Source organism: Colletotrichum truncatum (genome assembly GCF_014235925.2).
Source record: "Colletotrichum truncatum strain CMES1059 chromosome Unknown Contig_0002, whole genome shotgun sequence".
NCBI lineage: Eukaryota > Fungi > Ascomycota > Sordariomycetes > Glomerellales > Glomerellaceae > Colletotrichum > Colletotrichum truncatum.
Window position 1 is genome coordinate 3,697,541 of NW_027222399.1, and position 24,362 is coordinate 3,721,902.

Below are 24,362 nucleotides of genomic sequence, written 5' to 3' on the forward strand. Positions count from 1 at the left end.
TGGCAAAGTCTCTTGCTATTTCGGCTGCGTCGAGACAAACGAGCGTGGGGCTCTTCACTTACACGGGCTCTTATGGTTAGACGCCAATCTCGGGCTACCTGATCTTTTTCATGATCTTGCCAAGCCGGATAACGCGGACTACGCAGTACAAGTATGCCAATATATTGATTCAGTATTTAGTGAGGTAAGCATGTTTCTCTATTTTCTAAGTTTATCGTGCTAAGTAAATGATATAGTGCTGCGACGAAGGCAAGGCACGACGATACCGCCGGTGGGAAAGCGTCTTTACCAATATCAAACATCTTACGGAGGATATCAGCAGACTCGATGAAGCCCTTGATGCCGAAGCGAATTGGGTCGCCTACAGGTGCCAAATGCATAGCTGCGGTGCGACATGTACAAAGTATAGTTTCAAAGACAAAGGGAAGGCTGGGTCTCGGCATCCCTGTCGGTTTAAAGCACCATGGACACTGCGCCAGCGAACCGAGTTTACTACCGATGGCCTTCTGCATATCCGAAGAGATCACGAAAGAATCAACAGATACAGCCCAGGTTTAGCAGTAGCTATGCGTCATAATACGGATACTACATTCCTCCCGACTAACTCGGCTGGACTCTCCATGGTATACTATGCTACGAATTACTTAACAAAATTAGATACGCCGCTTTGGAAGAGAGCAGCGCTAGTCAAGGCTGTATTTGATGGGATGGCTGATCAGGGAGACGACTACGGACCGAATTGTGGAGACAGCGCGGCAAAGACAGCACAACGGAATAATAAGACACGGCAGTTTCTTGCTCGTACAGCAAATCAGATCTTTACAAGTCGAGAACTTTCGGCTGTAGAGGTTTGTAGTAATCTCCTCGGGTACAAGAATAGCTATTGCAGCGAAGCGAGTTGGATTAACGTCTATCTCAGTTCGCTTTACTGGGCTATTTTCCGGCGCTGGGAGGCCCTACGCAGAGCAGCAGGGCCGGAAGTGCAGCAGCGGGTAACCCCTGAAACGATTGGATTCGGCGCCGGTGGCATGACTTTGCCATACCTTGAGGCATATGCGCATCGCGGTCGCCTGTTAGAACAGCTTTGCTTTTACGAATACCTATGTATGGTTCGCGTACGGAGGGTCGGACGAAGGACCAGGATAAACCAGTCACGGTTTATACCGTTCGATTCTTTAATGACAGACCGGGAATCGTGGATACAAGAATTGCTCCCAAGGACACATCAAGCAATTCCAGTTGTTACCGGACATCTAAATCATGACGTACAAGGCACAGAAGAAGGGTATTACAAGAGGTAGGTATATATATATATATATACCTCAGGCTATACAGTCGCTAACAGACAATAGGTCAGCAGTCCTGTTACTCGGCTTATTTGTGCCGTGGGAAACCTTTATGCAATCCACTAGTCCCGATCCAGGTGACATCTGGGAGAGATTATACACCGACATGCCAGGTCGGGTTAAGGCTGTGGTAAATAACATCCAACTTCTTCACAAGAGCGCAGAAGACGCAAAGAAAGACGCTAAGCTTTGGGCTAGCCGGAGCGAGGGCGATGAAGGATACGAATTTGATGTGCCTGAGGAGGGCTTAGACCTTTCAGAAGAATGGCACCCAGATAGGATAGACCTGCGGCACACCTTTCACGATGTAGTCTTCAGCCTACAGGACGGACCAGGAGTTACGAATGGTTCTCCAGGCATAAAAGAGTTGCTACAAACGCTGGATAACGCCGGGTTTTCTAGCATAGATGACGACTCCAGAATACAAAGCACCAACAGTCAACCACATATGCAAACAACACTACCAAAGCAACATTTAAAAATCACCAAAGCGGCGCAGGAAAGACTCCATAAAGAGCGAATGCTAGCCATCGAAGGGGATGAATCCGCCGAAAGACCCCTACATACCGGTGCCGAAACAGGCTTTGGCGACAACGATGCTAATATAGATTTCCCAGCCCAGCCAGCGATAGTTGGACTGAAACCTGCTTCAAACTGGATCGCAATTACGGCCGCTAATACGTTCACCCAGGCAGGGAAGATTATCGGTGCGGAGAGAACATTAAATCGCATGCAGGGAATAGCGCTTAGTCTCATCTGCGAGGCGCTCGACGAACGAACAAACGGCGCTGATCGGCAACACCTGCAATACGTTGGCGGGGGAGGCGGCACTGGAAAGTCGTGGCTTATCGATACCGTAAAAGAGGTTTTCGCAGCCAAAGGGGCGTCCAGCCGGCTTGTTATTACGGCAACGTCGGGAACGGCCGCAGCAGGTATCGGCGGTAATACAATTCATTCTGCTGTAGGGCTGGCATTTCGGGACGCCGATGGCGCTACCGTAGAACCAATGTTATCGAACAATCTAGAGAAAGCCAAAGAACGATGGCGCAGGCGGGATGCTCTGATAATCGACGAGGCCAGCATGCTCGGACTCCAAACATTATATGATATCGATCAAAAGCTCAGAATGTTAAGGGGCTTCCCAGAGAAGCCTTTTGGTGGCATTTCTGTCGTCGTGTTCACTGGAGACTTCTTACAGTTCCCGCCAGTTTTGCAGAAGAGCCTCCTTAGTACTACCGAACGAATTGGTATAGTGCTAGGAAATATAGGACCGGGAAGCAAAGCTATAGAGAGACGCTGGAAAGAGGCTAAAGCTAAAGAACTCTGGCAGGGGTTTACTAATGTTGTAGTACTCGACGAGCAAAAACGGGCTGAAGGGGACGCCTACCTGCTTGGTTTTCTTGAACGCCTGCGAGAGGGCTAGGGTTGGGTAATACCCGCGGGTACCCGTATGGGTAGTACCCAAAACTACCCGTGGGTAGTTTGGGTAAACCCGAATTACCCACGGGCAGTCCCACTATATTTACCCGCGGGTTGAAAGGCCCGTGGGTAAAACGACCCATGGGTTACACTACCCACGGGTAATTTTGCTACCCACAAGAAACGCGGGAAATACTGTAACTAAGATAGAAAGAAAATATAACTAGTTAGTTATAGGGAGAAAGAGTAAGTTACATAAAACATAGATGGCTAGAATAGATTACTACAAATATAAGAAACTAATAGAGAATAATACGATAAAGTCGGAGTGAAATCAGAGGAACAATGTATATTTAATCGCTATCCTCGTCAGGAGAGAGTTCGACAAGATCTAGCCGAGTAAGTCTCTTCCTTTTGCGACCCCCAAGCTCGGAGAAGTTTGGGAGTTCTTGGGATACAGAAGGCGTAGGTGAGTTGCTAAGTTGGGAAACTTGACTCGATAGTTTTGGCTGTTGAGAGCTAGATAAGGATGGCAGCTCCTCATCTCTATCGCTAATATCCTCCTCTTCTACTGAGACTTCGTAAGGAGGCGGGGAGGGAGCATCTCCTGTAGCAGTAATAGAGATCTTAGTAAGATCATCAGAGACCTTCAGATATCTCTGAATATCAGCTTTATCCAATAGAGAAGAGTAGTTAAAAGCTTCTCTAATAATATGCTGGCGCTCTTCAGATGCTTCAGTGATATTCGTGTCATCTGGAACTTCCTCAAGTGTGGTTTGGGAAAGCCAGGCCTCATTATTCTGGCTAATTTTGATAGTCAAAGTATCAAAAATAGTATCAGCCGAAAGGTTGAACCGAGCGTAGTGACAGATATGGCGAGCAAGGCTGAATGATCGCTCTAAGGGTATTGACGTCGGTTGAATAGATAAGAAGTCTCGAGCCATGCGACAAATACCATGGAATCTGGGATAGCTATTGTCTAGGCGGACCCAAAATTGCTGAACAGTTTCATCAGGGAACATAACTAAATATAGTTATTAGCTGTTAAGCCTAGTAAGATATGAGTCTTTATCTTACCAATATTAAAAAAGTCATTACAGATATTTCGTGCGTCTTGGGATGATGACATTTTGCCCTTATAATAGGTTAGTACAGTGAGTTGCTACAATAGATTGCTACAAATACCCTTTTCTTTGAACTGCGTGATAGTAAACTATGCAGAGTGTATCGGAGTCCTTCAGTTGCAGCTTTTTGAGTATTGGTATGGCGTTCCGAATCTTGATGGTACTGCTTTGTATATACCTCGATAAATTCTTGCTGTACTCGAGTTCGAAGTGAGGCTGAAGAAGGAAGGTATTCGAAGTAATTTGCGAATTGGAATCGCGTGTCAAAAGTACTCGAAACTGATATCCCAGCTTCAGGGGTAAGGAGAGTTGCAATACCATATACCTTGAAGGAATCCTCTTCAATTAGCTTTTGAACGTATTTTTCCAGCTTCTCTTGGCCCTTTTTCGTAGCAGCCTGAAGGATTGATATCCAAGTAAAGTCTTTGCTAGTAACTTTATCTTTAAGTGCAGAGGCGCAAAAGTACAAGTGAACTGTTGCAACTTGTAATAAAGTAAAGGTATGACCAGGGGTAAGGTCATTTAACCGGCTGAGGATGTTTGTAAAGAGTAAAAACGGGCTGGTGATATCAAGCAGAATATCAAGAGCCTCCCAATCGGTCTCCACAAGAGAGAATTGTTCCTGTAGAGAGTGCTTTTCAACCCAAGCTGAAATCGTTGTTTTAAGCTCTCTTGCGCGGAGACACATAAGTGTAGTAGAGTTCCACCTTGTCTTAACATCGCGGAGGAGGCGTAGTGGTCGCTGGCCAATGCGAGTCGATTTCTGGAGGTCGAGAAACTCTTGCGTCTTCTTACTAGAAAGCTTAAGGGAAACTGCGAGGTCACGAATCTGGAGGTATATATGTTAATATAAAATCTTATAACTAGGTGAAGTATCTAACCTTTTGAATAACAGCTCCAAAAGGATTTTCCCCAGCAGTAGAATCTTCAGTATCAAAATCATCGTCAGAGTCCTCTTGATCTTTAGCTCGAGTAGTAGAAGGCTCAAACTCTGTAGAGGCTTCTACCATCGAAATTCGAAGAGCCTCAAAAATCGCTCGAACAACAAGGTTGAAAATATGGGCTAAACAGCGAATATGATATATCGGCTGTACTGTGGATGTCGACCCTTTTGCAAGTTCTTGTGCTAGGACTTTTGGCTTAAAAGAACTTGCGTTGTCTGCAGAGACTGTCTGAAATCGAATTGTCTTCTTCGTCCTCTGGCGAATATTTTCTAACAGAGTCGATAAAGCCGTTGCTTGCTTAGAGGCTGTATGACCATCTGTCATATCAATAGCACCAAGAAGAACCTGTTATAACCTCCAGTGCTTGTCGATAAAATGGCATAAAACACCAAGCAGTGAATATTTTAACCCAGGTGTACTCCAGATATCAATCATCAGAGAGACATAGCTACCAGGCGGAATTAGCTGAAGAGTGTGGTATTGAATGCGTAAGGCCTCCTCGGATATCCAGCTTCGGAGCGTCTTTCGAGATGGGAGGTGGTAGAGAGGATTCAGGTGTGAACAGAATTGCCGGAAACTTAAGTTGTCAACAGTATTAAGCGCTAAGTTGGATCCAACAATACAGTAAACTAATGCTTGATGCTCCGAGACTGCTTTCAATTAGGTACCCTAGATTGCGATTACTACAAATGATTGCTACAATGACCTGTAAAACTTACAGGCACCTGGTTTGCGCCTAAACGTCGAGTCTTACAAGACTTTGCAGCGAGGTGTCGTTGCATAGCACTTGTACCAGAGTTTTTGATTGTTGGATGATTGAAAACTTGGTGACAGTGCTTGCAGACTAATTTTGGCTCCCCTGATGTCATATGGTAGCCTTGGTGAAAGTGATCCCAGAATGATACTCGGCGTTGTAAAGTCCACAAGGATTTAGCGAAGCGTTTTCGTTCAGGTTGAGGGGATTTGGACAACGGTGTGTGTTTGCCAAGGATTACCCATTGGAGATACCATGGCAGGGTTTTGAAAAACGAGAGAAAAGTCTGGAAAGTCTCAATAACAAATAAAATGATTTCCGACTGTATCTGTAAACCAGAAGGTAGAGTATTGATTGTTGGAGTCTGCGTAGAATTTACGAGCTCGAAAGCAGCAGAACAATCGGATGCAAAAGGGTCTGGCCCAAAAGGGTCAGACGCAATTGAGTTCGACATCATACGTAGTAAGAATTACCTTTGGTGTGAACAGGAAGTAGTTTGCAGGATTACTACAAGATGAATACAAACATTTGATTATGTGGCCTTACGTAAATTTCTATTTTAGGGTTTCTGACTAATACGTTTCGTACACAAATCTAAAAGCTCTGAATTCTCCTTCGACTTGTTTTTTCTCCCACTTACATTCATCCTTCAATGCCTCGCTTATCAACTAGCCCTGTGTCAGATCAGAGCTCTCCGCTAACAGTGGAGGGCTCTTCACCGCCAAATAGTTACCCCTCATCATCAGCGAGGGGTAATCCCCTGAAACAGCCAATTACAGAGATTCGGGAGACTCCGCCAAGAAGTTCAAGTCATGCAACCTACTATAGCCAGGCTAGCCCAGACCTGAGTCAACCAGAATTACCACCGCTGAAGCGGAACTTTGCGACGAAGCTGGCGAGACGAACAGATACTGGCCAACCACCAACCATTGCACGGAAAGATCAGCTGAACTTCGCGCCAAAGAAGCAGCTAAAAGCTGCTCGAAAAAAGCCCGTCCAGATCACTAAACGCCAGAAAGTTCGTAGATGGAGGCCTGGTAGTAAGTAAGAAGTAACTCTTTATTATTTAATTACTGAAATGTGAAGCAAATGCACTTCGTGAGATTCGAAAATATCAAAAGACCACCAATCTTTTAATTCCGCGGAGCAGTTTCGCAAGAGTAGTTCGAGAAATAACACTTGATCTTCCACTAAGAAACCGCCATAAGATCCGCTACCAGTCAATGGCTATAGAGGCTCTCCATGAGATGAGCGAACAGTTTCTAATCAACATGTTCGAGAGTAAGATATCCTATCCTGATCTTCAAACTATTATATTAACATGAATATTAATAGATGCAAATCTCTGTGCTATTCACGCTAAAAGAGTAACTTTGCAGAAGAAAGATCTTGACTTAGTTAAACAGTTAATGAAGAAGATGGGAGCATGGAGTGCTAGATTGTTTTAGCAGCTGTAGATTACTACAAACGATTGCTACAATACGAGAATCAGACTAGAGAGAATTCATGTCCTTATTCATGCTAGCCTTATTGCTAATTCTTAATTCTTAATCTGTCAAACAAACCCTCTCGCTATGCTCATCTGCAATTATAGAGAAAAGTCAAGCAAACGAGTTAGCTTCTGAGCCAACTCATGGACCTGACGCCAGTTGTATAGCGCTTTATCCCGAGCAAGGTCAAGCTTCAGGAAGAATAGTATCAGCTTTAGTATAGCTGAGAACTTCTTATCCATCGCAGATAAGATGTTGGCTGTTTTATCGAGAGCAGTAAACTCTTCCCAAACTTCAGCAGGGCCCAGAAGCTCCCAAACACCTTTCTTGATCATCGAGTCACTGATCTCAGAGAACATAGCCTTCACTGAAGGCTTTGGAGTGGAGGCATATCGGCGCTGAGCTGTAGTGAAGAGAGATCCTTGAATCTTGATGGCTGGGCGGTGCGCGAGTGCGAATTAGCTGAGAATATTAGTATTACTACAAAGGATTGCTACAATTAAGCACTTACGTCTTCTTCTTCTTAACAGAAGAATTAAGAACCAGGCGTATCTTCTTCTTCTTAGACAAGCGGTTCAGGTGCCAGTACTTGGCGAGTGCAAACCAAAGAAGCACTTCCTCTTTGGTGAAGATGTCGCCAGCTACTGGAAATTTAAAGCCAGGTCGAATGAAGCCATAATCCTCCATCGCAGCTAGGGTAAAGGCAGGATTGCTGTTCAGCCGCTTGACCTTGATGTAAAGTATCTCAAGAGTCATCTCCCAGGTATCACGGAAGAACTAGTATTCTCGGATCTGGTTTTCCTGTCTGTTTGTTAGCTATTGCTATAGTAATTAATTATAGTCATCCAGTTACCTGGATCATCTTGTCGATAATCGCATTCGACTGCTCAGCAACATTAATGGTCGGCAACTGGTTATCAAGGTCAACGTCAAAGTTGAGCATGCCCTCAACTCCATCCAGGTTTTCCTGGGTAGCCTCATCAATCTCATTCAAAGGGATATCCTCCCAAGCCTCGTCTTCATCGTCATCGACGATATTATAGGAGCTAGACGAGACTAGGCCAGTCATCTGAGCTAGCAGCTGGTCTGGATGGTTGCCTTTGAGGAAGCTAAAAGCACTTGAGCACTGATTTGAAACACCAAAAGAAATAAAAAAGAACTCACTATCGTGCATCAACTTGCTGGATTTCCCTAGCCTCAAGGGCCGCGCGCTCATCAGCAGACGCACTGATGTAGGAGCTTTTAGCCCTCAAGGCTTTAAGCTTGCGGGATTTCTGCTGGTTGATCGACTTCTTCGAGCGATCAAGTGCCTTCTGCTTCTCAGTCATCTTATCGATGCGCTGACGAGACTTCTTGGTGTGCGCGTTGTCGGAATAATCCTCTTCAGCTTTACGCTTGGCTCTAGCACCAGATCCAAGCGGTCGGCCTAGAAGAGATTAGTACAAATGATTGCTACAAAGCTGGTGTGAACGTACCGCGATCCTGTCCTGAGGACATATTTTACTACTATTCCCTAATTGATTTAATAAGTCAAAACCAATAATTGTGAGATCAAAGTATCAAATTACCTTAATTGAGAGGCTTGTCGGTGCGGCTGGGTGTTAGTAGTGGAGGTAGGTTGTAGTATTGTCTGGGGAGAAGTTTTCTAAAGCTTCAGAACCTCACAAAAAAAAAACAAAATACGCCAAAAAGTGGTCTGTGCGCAGCCGCGGCTTCTTGTTTTTTTTCTCAAAAAGAATCTCTTTGAAAACCTCTGTTCAGTAGTTATCTGTAAAAGATTCTATATTGATTGGACCTGGACTTGTGTTTCTAGGAGTCCTACCTGATTCATGGTTAACTTTATAATATGATGCCTGGCATAGCCCGAAAGACTATGCCTGGTGCTAAGGAGCAGCAGAAACGCCGTTGGCGCCCTGGCAGTAAGTCTAGATTGCTACAAAAGATGGCTACACACTAACCCTAATACCTAGCAAAAGCTCTCCGGGAGGTCAGGAACTACCAGAAGACATTTGACTTCCTGATTCCGAAGCCCCCATTCCAGCGACTCTGGAAGGAAATCTGCGATGACATCGACCCCTCCAAGCGCCTGCGCTGGCAGGCGACTGCTATTAGCGCTCTTCAAGAGTCTTCGGAGTCTCTTCTCTTTGGTGTTTTCGACAGTAAGCTTCACTTGCAAACTCTTATCGAGTTGAACGAACTATCTAGTGATTAACTTTGCTGCGATCCACACCAATCGCGTCACCATTAAGCCGAAGGATCTGCATCTCGTCCAGGCTATCTTGAAGGCCGGCAGAGTCCACGGAGACAAGTGGTTCGACCCCGAGTCTGGGAAATGCGGGCGATTAATTGAAGGCATTCAGGGCGTTCGGAAGTTAGGAGTAACAAGGTAGCAGGTCTATTCGTTGCGCAATATATCCACTCTTGAGGCTGGCTACTACAAAAGATGTCTAAAATTCGTGATGCATACTTACTGAAATCTACCCACGGGTATACACCCGTGGGTACCCAAACCCGTGGGCCCCCCTTCAGTTTACTACCCGTGGGCTTTTTTACCCAAACCCACTTTACCCATGGGTACCCGTGGGTAATAGTAAAACTTTCGGGCACTACCCATAACTACCCGACCCATTTCGCGGGTACCCGTGGGACCCGCGGGCCGGGTAATGCCCATGCGTAGAGAGGGCAAGCAGACAAGAGAGGACGCCGCGAAGCTCGAAGCGCAATATAATAGCGAATCGAAATTCGATTTCACCAGCGGCAGGCGAGCTGTTATACCTCTAAACCGACACCGGTGGGATCTGACGTTGCATGCAGCCCTAGCATATAGCGTCGATACTGGTCGTAAGATATCGATATATCTTTCGAAGCACAAGTGGGAATCGCGGATACCTACAGCAGAGGAGAGAAAAGCAGCCATGCTATTAGGCGACGAGGGCAAGCTGAGCGCAGCTGGTATGTTCCCTTATGTCGAGGGTATGCCGGTGGTAATCAACGAGAACAAGTATATGGGTCTCAAGGTTGTCAACGGCGCAGAGTTTACAGCCGTAGGAATTCTTCATCCGCCCGGAGTAGAAGAGATCATCATAAACGACAGGCTGTCCATATTTCTCGGACCGCCTAGTGGTATTATTCTCCAGTCCGAAGAAACGAACGGGTTAGCTTTCCCCCATCTGCCACCTAATACTGTAATGTTGCCAGCAGCCAATATTCGAGTACCAGAAAAGCACATCAAAATACTCCGGCCAGATCTGCAGAAAGCCAATGTAAAACTAGCGCTAGTCCGGACAGGGCTCCCATGCACACCAGGCTTCGCATTAACCGACTTTAAGGCACAGGGGCGGACACTCGAAAAGACACTGTTAGGGCTTTATGGGAGAACAGTGGGTAAGAATACGGGGGAGCTTGAAAGATGCGATGCAGTAAGCATGTATGTTCAGCTATCCCGCGTGCGGCGCTTTGAAGATATCGCTCTCATACAGCCGTTAAACGTAAAGCAGTTCCTAGAGGCGCGCATGCCGGAGGAGCTAGTCGAAGGAACCAAAAGACTAAGGATCCTCGCGGAAGCAACAGTCCGGGCGTTCGAGGCTAGGGAGAGAGATGAAGCATAGGAGGGCGGAATAGTAAATAGGGAGGTAAAACCATTAAGATGAAAAGACAGATTAGTAGTCTTGCCTTGGCGGTTCAGGCATGTCATGAATCGGGTTAATACTGGGTTATTATCGCGTATTGCTGTCTTGTGTAGTGCTGTTGGACTCATTGCTATGACCAGAAGGAGGGCATATAATAGGCGTAAAGTTAATATGTGCTAGACCCGGAGGAATCCTCCGTACCTCGAATGTCCGCTGGAAAGACAAGACTAAGGAAACCTCCGAAACCTGCTGGCCTAATAGCTGGCACTCGTTCGTCAAGTGAGCTATCGAGGCGTGGATTGCTTCTAACCGGGATGTAAGGTCTTTGTAATGAGTAACCAGCTCAGAAGCATCCATTCTGGCCAGTGTGGATGCACGCGAGGTAATACCAGGGTTACCGAGAGTCTCCAGTTCTATCTCCCATCGATCCAAGGCAGAGAAAGAGTCAGAGAGAGTACCTGGTGGCTGTCCGATCAAGCCCAAGGATACACCCGAACGTCTAGCGAAAGAAGCATCTAAAATAGTTAATAAAAGAGCAGGACGAAAGAGGACAAAAAACCTTACATACGGTGACTACAACGGGAACCAGTATTATTCCACCAACAGTTAGCACACCCACCATTCGTAGCCCGTAAACCCTCAGCGGACTGCATTACAATACATTGCTTCCACGGACCATTTGAACGGGCACATCGGTCGCATGGAGGTCGGCGCTCAACGCCGGTAGCCTGAACCAGGGCAGCAATGATGCGATAACCATGATCGAACGACAGCGTCTTGCCCTGTTTCCGGGGAGCAAGCTCCCGGGCTATTGGAGAGCAAGATAAAACTTCTATTGTTCGGCTGGTGCGCATAGAGGTGCTCACACCAAGTCGATCCAGCAGGTCACCGCCAGCTAGAGAAAGCATTAGTGACGTAGATATGAAGATGAACAACCAGAGGGGACTTGCTATCACAAAGCACAGGGGGGTTATGGGGCATAGACATAGAGGAGAAATACGATATTATGAAACCAGCAATAGGAAGGACAAGCAATAGATATTAATCAGATAGATAGGAAATCACGGAAGGTAACGATAGGGTGGTATTAGGATGGAAAGTTCGATGGGCGAGGTTGGGCCGGGCTAGGCCAGGGGTTGAAAAGACGGGAAAATGAGAGTGGTTGGCGGGAAATAAATGGAAGAAGACCGGCAAGACATTGGGTAAACGACGGGAAGACCCGAGGACGGCGAACATGAGAGGTGATTGGCCGGAACAGGGGTTAAACGAAGCTGATTGGTCGAACGAAGAATAACGAGCGCTGATTGGTGGCAGGGTCGCTACGACCAATCAGCATCGATTTTTGCTCTAGCCAATCACAGAACAGGAGACCAGGGGGGATCAAGGCACAGGATAGTTTTTTACGCCTTCGCGGATGGAGAAGTTAACCTTCCTAACGGAAGGCATTTAATAACTAGAAGACGAAAATAATTAGGCTATTCGACGACTTAACAAAGCTATAGGAGCAGGGACCTAAGTAACTATTCTAGATAATAAAGTTACTCTATACCTTATAAAAAAACGAAACGAACGCGTCTTACTATAAAGTAATATACGCGGATAATATATACTTAAGTATAAAACTACCTAGTTTATACCTAGAGACGATAGAGATATAAAGAATACTTATACCTTAGTAGTTGCTAGCAAGATAGAACGAAAAATAATCAAGTAACTTAACAAAATACTTTAAAACTAGCGACTAGACGCAAGCTTAATATATCAAGATAATAAGCGACGGATCGCCTAACTATAGTAAGGATAAGACGCTTACTAATAACAAGCCTAATAAGACCTAAGTAACCCTACTTAGTAATAATAGACTAGAGCGTTAGACGCCTAGATTAAACGACGAATTAATACTTAAGATAACCCCGAACGAATCTATAAGGTTAACTAAAAGCTTAAGGAAATATATAAAATTAAGGAAAAAGAAATTAATAAGTATAACCTTAAAAAGGAATAATAGCTTTAAAAAATTACTTAGTATTAGTACTTCGGGATAAGCAAATCCCCCTACTAATCTAAAAAACCTAACTAGATCGAAGACGACTATATAGATACGACCTTATAAGACGTAGTTAGTATCGATAATACTAGTTCCGAGGAGGACTAGGAATAATAAGATAGGATCCGATACTTAATAGAAATCCTTTAATACTAAGAAATTAATCTTTACGATAATAATTAATAACTATATTTCTTTAGGATACTAGCTAAGAAGAGGAAAATATATATTTTAAATCTTCTATCTAAGCTAACGACTACTTAATCCTCGACCTAAAAGCTAAGAAATATTATAACTTATTTTAAGGATAATATATTATTAATAACTATAAGCTATATATTATTAATAAATACGAATATAAATTCTACCTATGTAGATAAGGTATTAAGCTTATTACGTAAGTCTATACTAAAGTCGAACTACCTATATAGGATTTAGTAAGATATAAAAAAGAGGAAGGTATCGCTATCTTTATACCTAATTATAAGTACTTAATAAGATGCTAATATAGTAGGATAATATCTATTACGAACAGGTTAAGGCAACCAACTATAGCATAAAGCAAAAGCTTCGGTAATAATAACTCCGGCATTATTATCCCCTGTTTTATACTATATAGCTACGCCGGCCAGGCACTAACTAGTTAGGCCGTAACACCATGTCTCCCCTCTAAGAGGCATGTCCCTATGCCGAGGACCAATCGGACATATCGCGGGTATAAGCAAGGAAACTCCAGGCTAGTAGGGAATTAATCTACATAATTGCCTGCCTACGGTCGGGCGTCACAGGGACCAGGGAGGACTGGCGACGTATGGGATTTAAACCTACAACCCTCTACGCGGGGTAGAGTCATCATTATGTTACGAGCAGGTCAAGGCAACCAACTATAGCATAAAGCAAAAGCTTTAGTAATAATGACTCCGGCATCATTATCCCTTGTTCTATACTATATAGCTATGCTAGCTAGGTACTAACTAGTTAGGCTGTAATAATATCGTAGGAAGAATATACTTAGGATATTTATAAGGTATATTACAAGGATAAATCTAGAGTATAGAGACTATTATAATAACTTAGTAGACTATTTAAAGAAATACCCGACCTTGCTATCCTACGAAAAAATAAATATAAAGGAAAGAAATCGTTAAAAAACAAGTAAAGCTATTCTTAGAAGGATAAGAGATAGGCTTTAGGGAAAAGTCCCTATATATAACTATAGTAAACGACGTATATTTTAAGATTATAGTAAACCTAGGAGGTTATATTATAAAGGCTTTAATCGACTTAGGAGCTTAGGGAAACTTTATATCCTTATAAATAATATAAGAAAAGAAAATACTATAAGATAAGAAATAGAACCCCTACCTTTTAAATATAGTAAAAAGGAAAAGAGTTAAGTATAGCGGAGGTATTATTAATTCGGAGACCGCGCTACTCCCTTTGATTTACTATAGCTATTAGGAATATATTACGTTTAATATTACTAAGATAGGATAATATAAGGTTATCCTTAGAATCTTATAGCTAAGAAAGAATAACCCCCGGATAGACTAGGGAAAAGGCTTAATTATATACGATAATCTAGCCCCTAAGTAGTACTTATAAAAGCCTTTACGCGGATTACTAGTAGTATAAGGAACTAGACCCGGCTTATTCCTTAGAACGAAAGATATATATACTAAGATGCTAGCTACGATAGCTACTAACAAAGTTATAAAAGACTTACTATCGAAGATACTTATTAAATATAGGATATATAGTAAGCTTTTTATATTAAAGCTCGAGACTAGACTATTAAAATATAGTAGATACGATTATAAAATCGAACTTAAGGAAGGTTATAAACCTACCTTTAATAAAATCTACCCCCTTAACTAAGAAGAAATAGACGCCTTCGACGAATAGCTAGATAAGAACCTAGCTAAAGGATTTATCTAACCTTCGATATTACTAGCTAGATACTTAATACTCTTTATACTAAAGAAAAATAGTAAGAAACGACTATATATAGATTACCGGAAATTAAACGATATTACTATTAAAAACTACTACTTATTACCCTTAATCTCGGAATTACGAAACCTACTTTATAACGCTTAATAGTTTACTACCTTAGACTTTAAAAGAGCTTATAATCTTATCCGAATAGCTAAAGGAGATAAATAGAAAGTAGCTTTTAGGATAAGGCGAAGATAATTTAAGACTTTCGTTATGCCGTTTAGACTTACTAACGTACTTACTACTTTCTAAATTATAATTAACTATATACTTAGGGAATACCTAGATAAGATAGTTATCGTCTACCTTAACGATATACTTATATTCTTAAAGATACTTAAAGAATATAAATAATATATCTATTAGATCCTTAAAGTATTAGAAGTAGCTAAACTACTTATAAAACTAGATAAAAGCTTTTTCTATAAATAAGAAGTCGAGTTCTTAGGATTTACTATTATACCTAGACAAATCAAGATGTTAGTAAACAAGGTTAAAGCTATTAGGGATTAGCCTATACTAGAAAACCTTAAAAACATCCTAGCGTTCTTAGGATTTATTAACTTCTACTAAAGATTTTTTAAAAACTATTCTAAGACGATATTACCCCTTACTAAGCTTATATAGAAAAACGTTTTATAAGAATAGTTAGGAAAATAATAAGAAGTATTTTAGAAGGTAAAAGACTATGTTAGCTTAAAACCTATTATTATAATCCTAAACCTTAAGAAACTTTTCGAGTTAGAAACTAATGCTTCGGATTCTACTATAGGAGGATAACTCAGGTAACGAGATAAAGACGGTATTCTATACCTATATGCCTTTTACTTTCGGAAACTTTTAAGACTAAGGCTTAATTACTAAATTTATAATAAAGAACTTATAGTAATTATCAAAGTATTTAAGGAATAAAGACTATAACTTTTAAAAACTAAGTATTAAGTTAAGGTCTATACCGACTATAAGAACCTAGCATATTTTATAATATCTAAAGAACTTAATAAGCGATAAATACGATAGTTAGAATTCCTATTAGAATTTAACTTTAAAATTATCTATCGTAAAGGATTAGAAAACGGTAGAGCTAATGCTCTTAGCCGACGACCGGACTTTATAGTCTTGGTCTTAGAAGAAACTTAGGTTATCCTTAAAAAATACGACGGAGGACTTATGCTAGCATAGAAACTCTTAATAATTAGCAAAAGAGTTAGGACTAGCATAATTAGAAGAATAACTTACGACTAGATTATAGAAATCTATACTATACTTATATATAGCTACTAAGGTATTACTAAAACCTAGAAGAGAATTAGATAATATTATAATAAATAAGTTACTTATAAGGATATAACCGAAGTAATTAAGGATTATAAAGTTTATACTAAAAGCAAGCCTAGTAGATATAAACTATATAGAGAATTATAGCTACTACTAATACCTCTTATACTATAATACTTAATTTTACTAGACTTTATAATCAAGCTACTATTATTAAAAAAACTACTTACTAAAGTAAAATATAATAGCGTATTAGTTATAATAGATCGACTTACTAAATACGCTTATTTCATACCCTACTTAGAATTAAGTATAGCCGAAGATTTAGTATATACCTTCTTTAGAATTATCGTTAGCTAATATAGACTGCTATAGGAAATCGTATCTAATAGAGGATCTATCTTTATATCTAAGTTTTAAAAATCCTTAATCTCGTAACTAGGAGCGAAATATAAACTTAGTACTACTTTCTATCTATAAACTAATAGATAAATAAAAAGAATTAATTAGATTTTAGAAATATATCTTAGATACTATATTAATTATAAATAAGATAATTAGGTTAAGTTACTACTTATAGCATAATTCGTATATAACAGCGCGGTAGGAGAAAATACTTAGGAATTACCTTTCTTTCTTAACTATAGATTTAACCTTACTATATATAGAGAACCTTGATAAGGTTTAGTAATAATAAAAGCTATTATAAATATTAAGAAACTTAAGAAAATCTAAGAAAACCTACTAAAAGACTTAGAATTTGTATAATAATAAATAAAAAAATATATAAACCGTTTAAAGATAAAGAGACTATTCTTTAAGGAAGGAGATAACGCTTACCTCCTTAGACGTAATATTAAAACGAAACGACCTAATAATAAACTCGACTTTAAGAAACTAAGACTTTTCGAAATTATTAAGAGAATTTCTAAAGTTAATTATAAGTTAAAACTATTAGAAACTATAAAATATTACTTAGTCTTCTATATCTTACTTTTAAACTAGTATTAAAAGGTTTATATATAAGCGACTATATCGAAGTAGATACTAACGATACTAAATACGAAGTCGAGAAAGTTCTAGACTATTATATAATAAAAGACTATTAACTAAAATACTTTGTTAAATAGAAAGGCTATAGATATAAAGATAATTTATAAGAACTAGCAAAATACTTAAAGAATGCTTTAGAAAAACTATATAAATATTAGGAAGAAGAAAAATATATAGCTTAAGGAAGAACGAAAGTATTAAAAAGATATAAGGTACCGGAATAACGAAAGAGACGTTTAGTAGTTAAGATAGTTAAAAGAATAAAGAGTTAAAAACTATAAAAACCTAACTACTAGCTATACTAAAACCCGAAGACGCTAAAATATCGGGAAGTCTAACGCTAGACTAGTTAATAATATCAGATACCCCTAAGGCATAAAGGTCATTTATAGCAACCGTCTTAAAAAAACCTACCTCCTCGACTTCTAACTAATCCTGCCTTTTTAAAAATAATATTTACTTTTACTTTCGAATACGCTCTACTTTTGCGAAAGCTTTATTTACGTTAGCTTACGCTTTTTATAACGCTTTTATTCTTTTTATAAATAACGCTTCGGATATCTACTTTTCGCGATCTAAGCAACTTAATTTATTTAATAATCTTTTAACTAAAGAAGATTTTAGTAATACTAACGAGAATAAGGAATAGTTATAAACTTACGATTATAAATCGTATCCTCCTTAGCATTATAATTATGCTTCGTCTTACCTATACGAATATACTTACTATAAATAGACAAGCTTGCTAGCAAGCGATAACGAAGGCTATTTAACCGATAATAGGAATAAGGTATAGCAGCGTTACGACCCTTACGGATAATTCTAAATATATAGCAAAGATAGCGTAAATAAGTAGCGCTACGTATAAGAGTTTCTTCTAACATCTTATTAGTAAAAGAAAGAGAGAAATATAGAAACTAATAGATCTAGCAAAATGACCTACTTATGTTAGGTCTAGAGGCTAGACCTTCTAAGGGAGACTTAATATTACGACCTGTTTGTTATGCTTAATAAAGGGTTAACAAACCTACTTAGGTTAGCAGCTAGAATAAGGCATTTATATATAAGATATAGGATAAGGTAATAAAGGAACTTTAAAAAGGAAGAATTATTATATAGATTATATAGAGATAAGATAATATAATAAGCGCCTAGCTAAGGAAGTAAGCGCTTACCCTTAGTAATAAGTACTTATCGTATGCGACAAGCGCTTATTAAGATCTATTACGCGATTATTAAGGACTTATATATAGATTAAGACTTAAGCTTTGCTTAAGACCTTTTAGATAGTTTTTTAGTAATTAACTTATAATTTATCCTCGATGACTTTTAGCTTAGCTTATAGTTTATAATATTACTATACCTTGTTACTTAGTATAAGACTAATTACCTTACCCTAACCTTCGATCTACTAATACGATATACCTATATACGACGCAAGACCTATTATTAGTATCATAGCCTTAACTTTTATTAGTAGAAACCTTACTATTACTAGCTAGCCGTAATATATGCTTACGCTGCTTGCCTTTGCTATCCCTATTATGCCCCGTCCTGCGCGCGCCGCCCTTACCCTTATATAAGTAACTTTCCTCGACTTTACTTACGTAAAGCATTATATTACCTTTTTTAAGGTTATATCGTTAGCTTTCTAGGCTATATCTAACGCTATAGTCTTTATATATTCCTTATTTAGTCCCCCTTTAATAATTACTTCCTTACTAATGCCTTATTAATAAGGGAATTGATAGGGATATATTACGAATTGATAGGGATGTATTATCCTTAGGGACGTATTATATTCTAAGGTTATGATTAGCTTAAAATTTTATTATTAGTATATCCGAATTCTGCTATTATCTAATAAAGTATTTTTCTTATCTTCTTAGCCTATCCCTTTATAACTACGAAAGCGTATTAGACATATTTAATTTATTCTCCTTTATAACGTTAAGATATCTACCTTTATAAGTTAATCAAAGCCCTAATCGCGTCGCCGACCTAGTAGCTTTAGTATATATAATCAATTGCCTTCTCCTAAGCGCTAACGCTATGCTATCTTAGTTAGTAGTAATACTATTATTAGTTAATTCTATAAGGCTAGCGATCGTAAAGGTTAACCTAACCTAATCTTTAAGATTCTACCTAAATAATTATAGTAAGATTCCGACATAAGCTATAACCCTTAGGGAGATAAATTATATCTTCTATATTCTTTTCTAAAAGGGATAATATATATATAGTATATAATTTTACCTAAACGTTAACTAAAAGAAAGCTAATTAGTATTATAACTTAAAAATTAACCTTTATAACCTACTTTAGATTAGTTCTCTACTATTCTAAGCTTTATTTAAGAGGTTGTTAAGATAAACCGACGTCTTACGCGTGCTCTCCTCTAACAATATAAACGCGTTCGTCGATATCGTAAGGCTTAGGGCTACTTACTATACCTTTTAGATATATCCTTAATCGGCAAGTCTCTTCCTCTTCTACCTTATTTACCTCCTTGATAAAGCCTAGAAGTAATAGCGATATTATCTTCTCTAAGTACTTTATTCCTTACTATAAGCGAAAGGTCGAAATTACCTACCCCCGAAACTATTCTAAACCTACCGATCCCTAGCGAACTAGAAGTAATAATTAAAACCCTCCTCGACTAAGTTAATAAATTTATAAAAGAGTATAGATTTAGGATTATAAAGTATAATAGATGCTATCGTAAAAGACGTATAATTCGCTATATACTTCGTTACGATCGATTTAGGCTACTAAAGCAAGGTAGAGGTATTAGTATCTAAGCCTACGTATCTCGGAAGTATAATTACTAATAGCAAATTATTACTAAAGTAATAGAGGAAGGGAAATAGCTTTTACGTTAGCATTCTAACTTAATATATAGCTAGCATAATTATATCCCTAGCTTAGTATTATCTATATACCTATCTTATAAAAAGTTAACTAAGCTTATTAAGGATATAGTTAAGACTATTAGTCGGTAAGTTAGTATTTAGGTATATAATATAAGTATTATTATTTAGGAGTAGTTTCCTAAATCTATTTTTACTTAGTAAGATATCTATAACGCTAGAGCCTGAATTAATTACGAAAAGCTTAATAAGTATATACTAACTATAGCTTTAATCAAGCTTTTTGATAAGTAGGAGATCCCTTATATTATAAAGTAGGCGGATGATAAGCCGAATCGGCTTGTTAGGCTTGTCTAGACGTTTCTATACTCTCTCCGGATATAGAAGCGGTTCCCCGAGGTTATTAGCTTTAATAATACCTATAATACTAATCGCTTTAAGCTTCTACTCTTCTAAGCTATAAGGTAAATATATCTTAGATCGGTATTTAATATAGTATTTAGTCTTATTAATAATAAGAGACTAGAGGGGTTTTAGTTCTTATTATAAAGTATCTTATAACTTATTAATTAAAACTTTATTCGCTAACTAGATATTATTATTACCGACTATAATAGATAGATAAAAGCAGCTCTTAATAAATACTTTCCGAATATATAATAATAGCTTTATATTTACTATATTAACTTAAACGTTATACTTAAAGCTAAGCAGAAGTAGCTTTAAAGCTATTTTAGTAATAGTAAGTTTAAAGAAGACGATCTAGCTTTATAACTAGATACTAAACTTAGTAATAAGGACTATACTTATATCTATACTTTAGTAGATAAGGCTATGCTATATAGCTACCGGGGGGTTTTTATAATATAGAAGTTAGTTTTATTTACTAAGATAGAGGATGCTTTTAGGAAAGCATAAGCAAACCTTTATAAAAAGTTTAAGGACTAATAGCCTATTCTAAACTACTTATATAGAATATATCTACTATTAAGAGAGTAGTAGGTATGTTATTCTATTTGCTAGTACCGAAACTTCGGCATCCGTATAACCTTAAGGACGGAATTAAGTAATAATAATATTAAAGGCTATCTTCTTAATAGACTTAGCTACCTATATTACTTAGTTAATATAATATAAGATATGCTTAAGGATTAAGAGGTTTGCTTTAAGCAAGCTTATATATAGGATAAGATCCTTATAAGCCGTAAGTTTATAAAGAATAGATCTAAGTACCTTAGGGAGCTTCGAATAATACTCTTATTGCAGTATCTTGGTTTGATTACGAAGCAATACCGTCTAGTAAAGAAGGCTTTACTAACAAGTAGAAATCTATTTCTAGCGCTTCTTAGAGACTATATAGAAGACTATACTGTCTCTATAGAGTATAGTATCTTATACTGCTATAAGATCTATTCTAAACTTATAGATAGGGTATAGTTTATAAAGGATAAGGTTTACCTACGATAGCGGCTGCGGGAGTCTTCTTCCTAGGATCTATATCGATAGATCCTTGATCTAAAGATTATAGGAAACCTCCGTAGCAGACCTAAGAACTTAATATAGCTAGTCTTATTATCCCTATTATTAAGGGATAATACCTAATTAAGCAGCTAGCTAGCTAGATAATTATATAGCTAACTATAAAGTTAATAACCTAGCTAATTAGTAACAAGGCGTAGGCGTAGTAGACTACTAGGAAGCCGTAATAAGATTACCTTAGTAAGGCTTATATAAGAGATAGCTAGTAGCTAGGCGCTAACCTCTTTCTAGTAGTAGATACGAAGCTAAGTAACTACTCTTAGTACTAGCCGATTAACTAGCCTTCGTTCGAATAGAAGAAGATTATAAGTAAGTATCCGTAGGACGAGGAGTTAATAAGAACTACTTAGTAATAGTAATAAGAGTCTTAAACGTTAAGGGTAAGGAGGGTATTCTTTATTATTATATAAGAGGAAATAAAAATAGAAATTAATTAAGATTTATAAAAGCCGTTTTAGTTTAGTTTGATAAAACCTAATTCTTCCTTAGAAAGGAAGAAAAAGACTTACTATTTGAGATTTATAAAAGCAGTCGTTTAGATAGTTTTGCAAATCTTAAATAGGAGGAATAGCTAAGAAACGTAAGCTAGTAGGGCGGGCTGGCTTTATGTCTATGAAACGGAGGCAGGCTTCTTATGGCTGTGAAAAGGTAGGGCGTTAGCAACGCTAGCCTCACCGCCTTCGCCGACTTGTACCTGTGGGTTACCAAAATTTCTAGCTAATTACAACCTTAGAATGTGATGCGTCCCTAAGGATGATGCGTCCCTATCAATTCGTAATGCGTCCCTATTAATTCCTATTAATAATATCTTACTTCTTATAAGCATACTTTTAAAAAAGAAAAAGAAGTTAAAAATAAGTCTAAGGCTAACGCTAATAATAAGTCTAAGGCTAAATCTCCTCTCTTAAAGCTACCTTTCGAAGAAGACGGTAAGGAGGACTTATAAGGTTAGCTTATAGCTACTTTACTACCTCCTCCGCGCGTTCTCTACTTCTTCTCCTTTAAGTACTATCTAGGCGCGACGCTTATATATATACTAGCTTTTCAGCCTTTAAGTATTCTAGCCTTTAGGCTTTAAAATTCTATCTTTTTACTACCGTTTACATTCCTTATACTCCCTTACTAACTTATTATCTTTAATATAATATTACGGCTCCTAAGTATCTTCCTCCTTACTATACTCTTGCTAACGAATTAAGTATTATCGTTTCGTCTTAAGACTACGATAGTCTAGGATCTTCTCTACCTTATATAAGGGTTTACTATCGATTTCTTTAATTAATAACTATTATATAGCTAAGTCGTCCCTCCTTTTAAAAAGCTTTAATAATAATATAAGAAAGACGTTATAAATCTTATAAGTCTTAAGTATAGCTAACTAATATACTAGACTATAATTCCTTCTTATATTAGTAATACGAAATAGTCTTAGCTACTTATTTACTAACTTCCTACTTAGCTACTTTTATTTAACGTTCTTACTAGAAAGTAATACTTAGTCCCCTATATTAAAGTTCTTTACTAAGCGCTTCCTATTATATATCCGTATTTATTATACTTAAGCCTTGCTTAGGAATAGCTTAAGCTTAGCTTGCTAGATCTTTAAATATTAAGTCTTCTCTTCTATTACGATATTAACTACTTTAGGTTCCCCTACTAATAGTATATCGCCTAGGAAAGGTAGGTTCTATCTTAGAAGTATTATATTTAAGGTTATCCGAATCGATAAGTACTATACGTTATTATAAACGAATTATGCTAGGTATAGCTGCTATACCTAATCTACTTAGTTATAGCTATAGAAATAGTAAAGGTAATATTTAATATTCTAGTTTTACCTTTCCGTCTAGCTATCTATCTATAAGTAAAATATAATACTAAGCTAGCGCTTAATTGCTAATAGGTAGTAGAGATATATCTAAAACTTACTTATAAAGAAAGACTTTTAGTCTAATACGATACCTTCTAAGATCTTAAAAATAGAAAATATATATATAAATAGAAGGTTTACTAGTCTATTAGTTATAAGTTTAGAAATAGTTATAATATATATACTATACTTTATATAGTAGTTAACTACTATTAGTATCGTATCGTAAGGCTTTCTTCCTAATAGTAATATAAAGTTAAGTAGGCTAGTAATAAAATCTATTAAATTTCTATATATAGTCGTTAAGGTATTAGAAAAGGTATAAGGAGACTATATAGCTTATAATATTAGGCTTTCGTTTGCTAGCAAACTATATATATTAATATATGCTTTTACGTCTTTATATATCTTATCTTAGAAGTAGCTTTGTTATAATAGCTTTATTATTCTTATTATGCTTAGATATCTTACTATTAGTATATCGTAGTATTCCTTAAGTATCTTCCGCCTTATCCCTTCTCCTTTCGGGACGTAGACTTGCTTTCCGTAGTATAAAAGTCCCTTATAGTCGGTATGCTAAGCTTCTAAGCTACTCCTTCTCTACTTACCCTTAGTATTAATACTACTTACTTACTTCTTAGCCTACTACTATTCTTTTACGAAAGCATCCTTTCGCTATAGTTTTAATATTTAGCTTATTATTAGTAAAGGTTTAGTATTTATTATTTTAAGTATATATACTTTTATACTTACTTATAAAATATACGATTCGCGACTTATAGCTTTAGTAATAGGCTTAAGCAGCTAACTAACTACTCTATCGCGTCTCTGACGTAAGGTTTATCTGTCAAAAAGGGTGGTAGGCCAGGGGCGCTGGAAGCGATGCACACGCAGAGCGCCTAGGATGCCAGGAAGGCGCTAGGAGGAATGTTTGGCCGAGGACCGCGCTAGGTGCGCTTAGTCACAGGGAACACGCCGGAAGAAGGCGCGTAAGGGATACG

At 38.2% G+C, this 24,362-nt stretch overlaps 6 protein-coding genes across 6 annotated transcripts; 4 read left to right on the forward strand and 2 right to left on the reverse strand.

The window, feature by feature from the left end:
- Nucleotides 1-1,398: 1,398 nt before the first annotated feature.
- On the forward strand, nucleotides 1,399-2,769 carry CTRU02_203944 (DNA repair and recombination protein; the record flags this gene model as incomplete). Its single annotated transcript, XM_070204291.1, has 1 exon — nucleotides 1,399-2,769. One exon carries the CDS (start codon nucleotides 1,399-1,401, stop codon nucleotides 2,767-2,769), a length of 1,371 nt encoding a protein of 456 aa, XP_070062054.1.
- A 3,470-nt stretch (nucleotides 2,770-6,239) lies between these two features.
- On the forward strand, nucleotides 6,240-7,035 carry CTRU02_203945 (histone H3; the record flags this gene model as incomplete). Its single annotated transcript, XM_036733968.2, has 3 exons — nucleotides 6,240-6,627; nucleotides 6,674-6,868; nucleotides 6,923-7,035. The coding sequence occupies 3 exons, from the start codon at nucleotides 6,240-6,242 to the stop codon at nucleotides 7,033-7,035; spliced, it is 696 nt and encodes a 231-aa protein (XP_036574300.1).
- A 549-nt stretch (nucleotides 7,036-7,584) lies between these two features.
- On the reverse strand, nucleotides 7,585-8,574 carry CTRU02_203946 (uncharacterized protein; the record flags this gene model as incomplete). Its single annotated transcript, XM_036733970.2, has 4 exons — nucleotides 7,585-7,854; nucleotides 7,931-8,186; nucleotides 8,242-8,503; nucleotides 8,553-8,574. The coding sequence occupies 4 exons, from the start codon at nucleotides 8,572-8,574 to the stop codon at nucleotides 7,585-7,587; spliced, it is 810 nt and encodes a 269-aa protein (XP_036574302.2).
- Nucleotides 8,575-8,950: 376 nt separating this feature from the next.
- On the forward strand, nucleotides 8,951-9,289 carry CTRU02_203947 (histone H3; the record flags this gene model as incomplete). The annotated part of the gene is made up of 2 exons (XM_070204292.1): nucleotides 8,951-8,996; nucleotides 9,048-9,289. The coding sequence occupies 2 exons, from the start codon at nucleotides 8,951-8,953 to the stop codon at nucleotides 9,287-9,289; spliced, it is 288 nt and encodes a 95-aa protein (XP_070062055.1).
- A 457-nt stretch (nucleotides 9,290-9,746) lies between these two features.
- On the forward strand, nucleotides 9,747-10,685 carry CTRU02_203948 (DNA repair and recombination protein; the record flags this gene model as incomplete). The annotated part of the gene is made up of 1 exon (XM_070204293.1): nucleotides 9,747-10,685. One exon carries the CDS (start codon nucleotides 9,747-9,749, stop codon nucleotides 10,683-10,685), a length of 939 nt encoding a protein of 312 aa, XP_070062056.1.
- A 108-nt stretch (nucleotides 10,686-10,793) lies between these two features.
- CTRU02_203949 (uncharacterized protein) lies at nucleotides 10,794-11,328 on the reverse strand (the record flags this gene model as incomplete). The annotated part of the gene is made up of 2 exons (XM_070204294.1): nucleotides 10,794-11,221; nucleotides 11,271-11,328. 2 exons carry the CDS (start codon nucleotides 11,326-11,328, stop codon nucleotides 10,794-10,796), a joined length of 486 nt encoding a protein of 161 aa, XP_070062057.1.
- Between the last annotated feature and the right edge of the window lie 13,034 nt (nucleotides 11,329-24,362).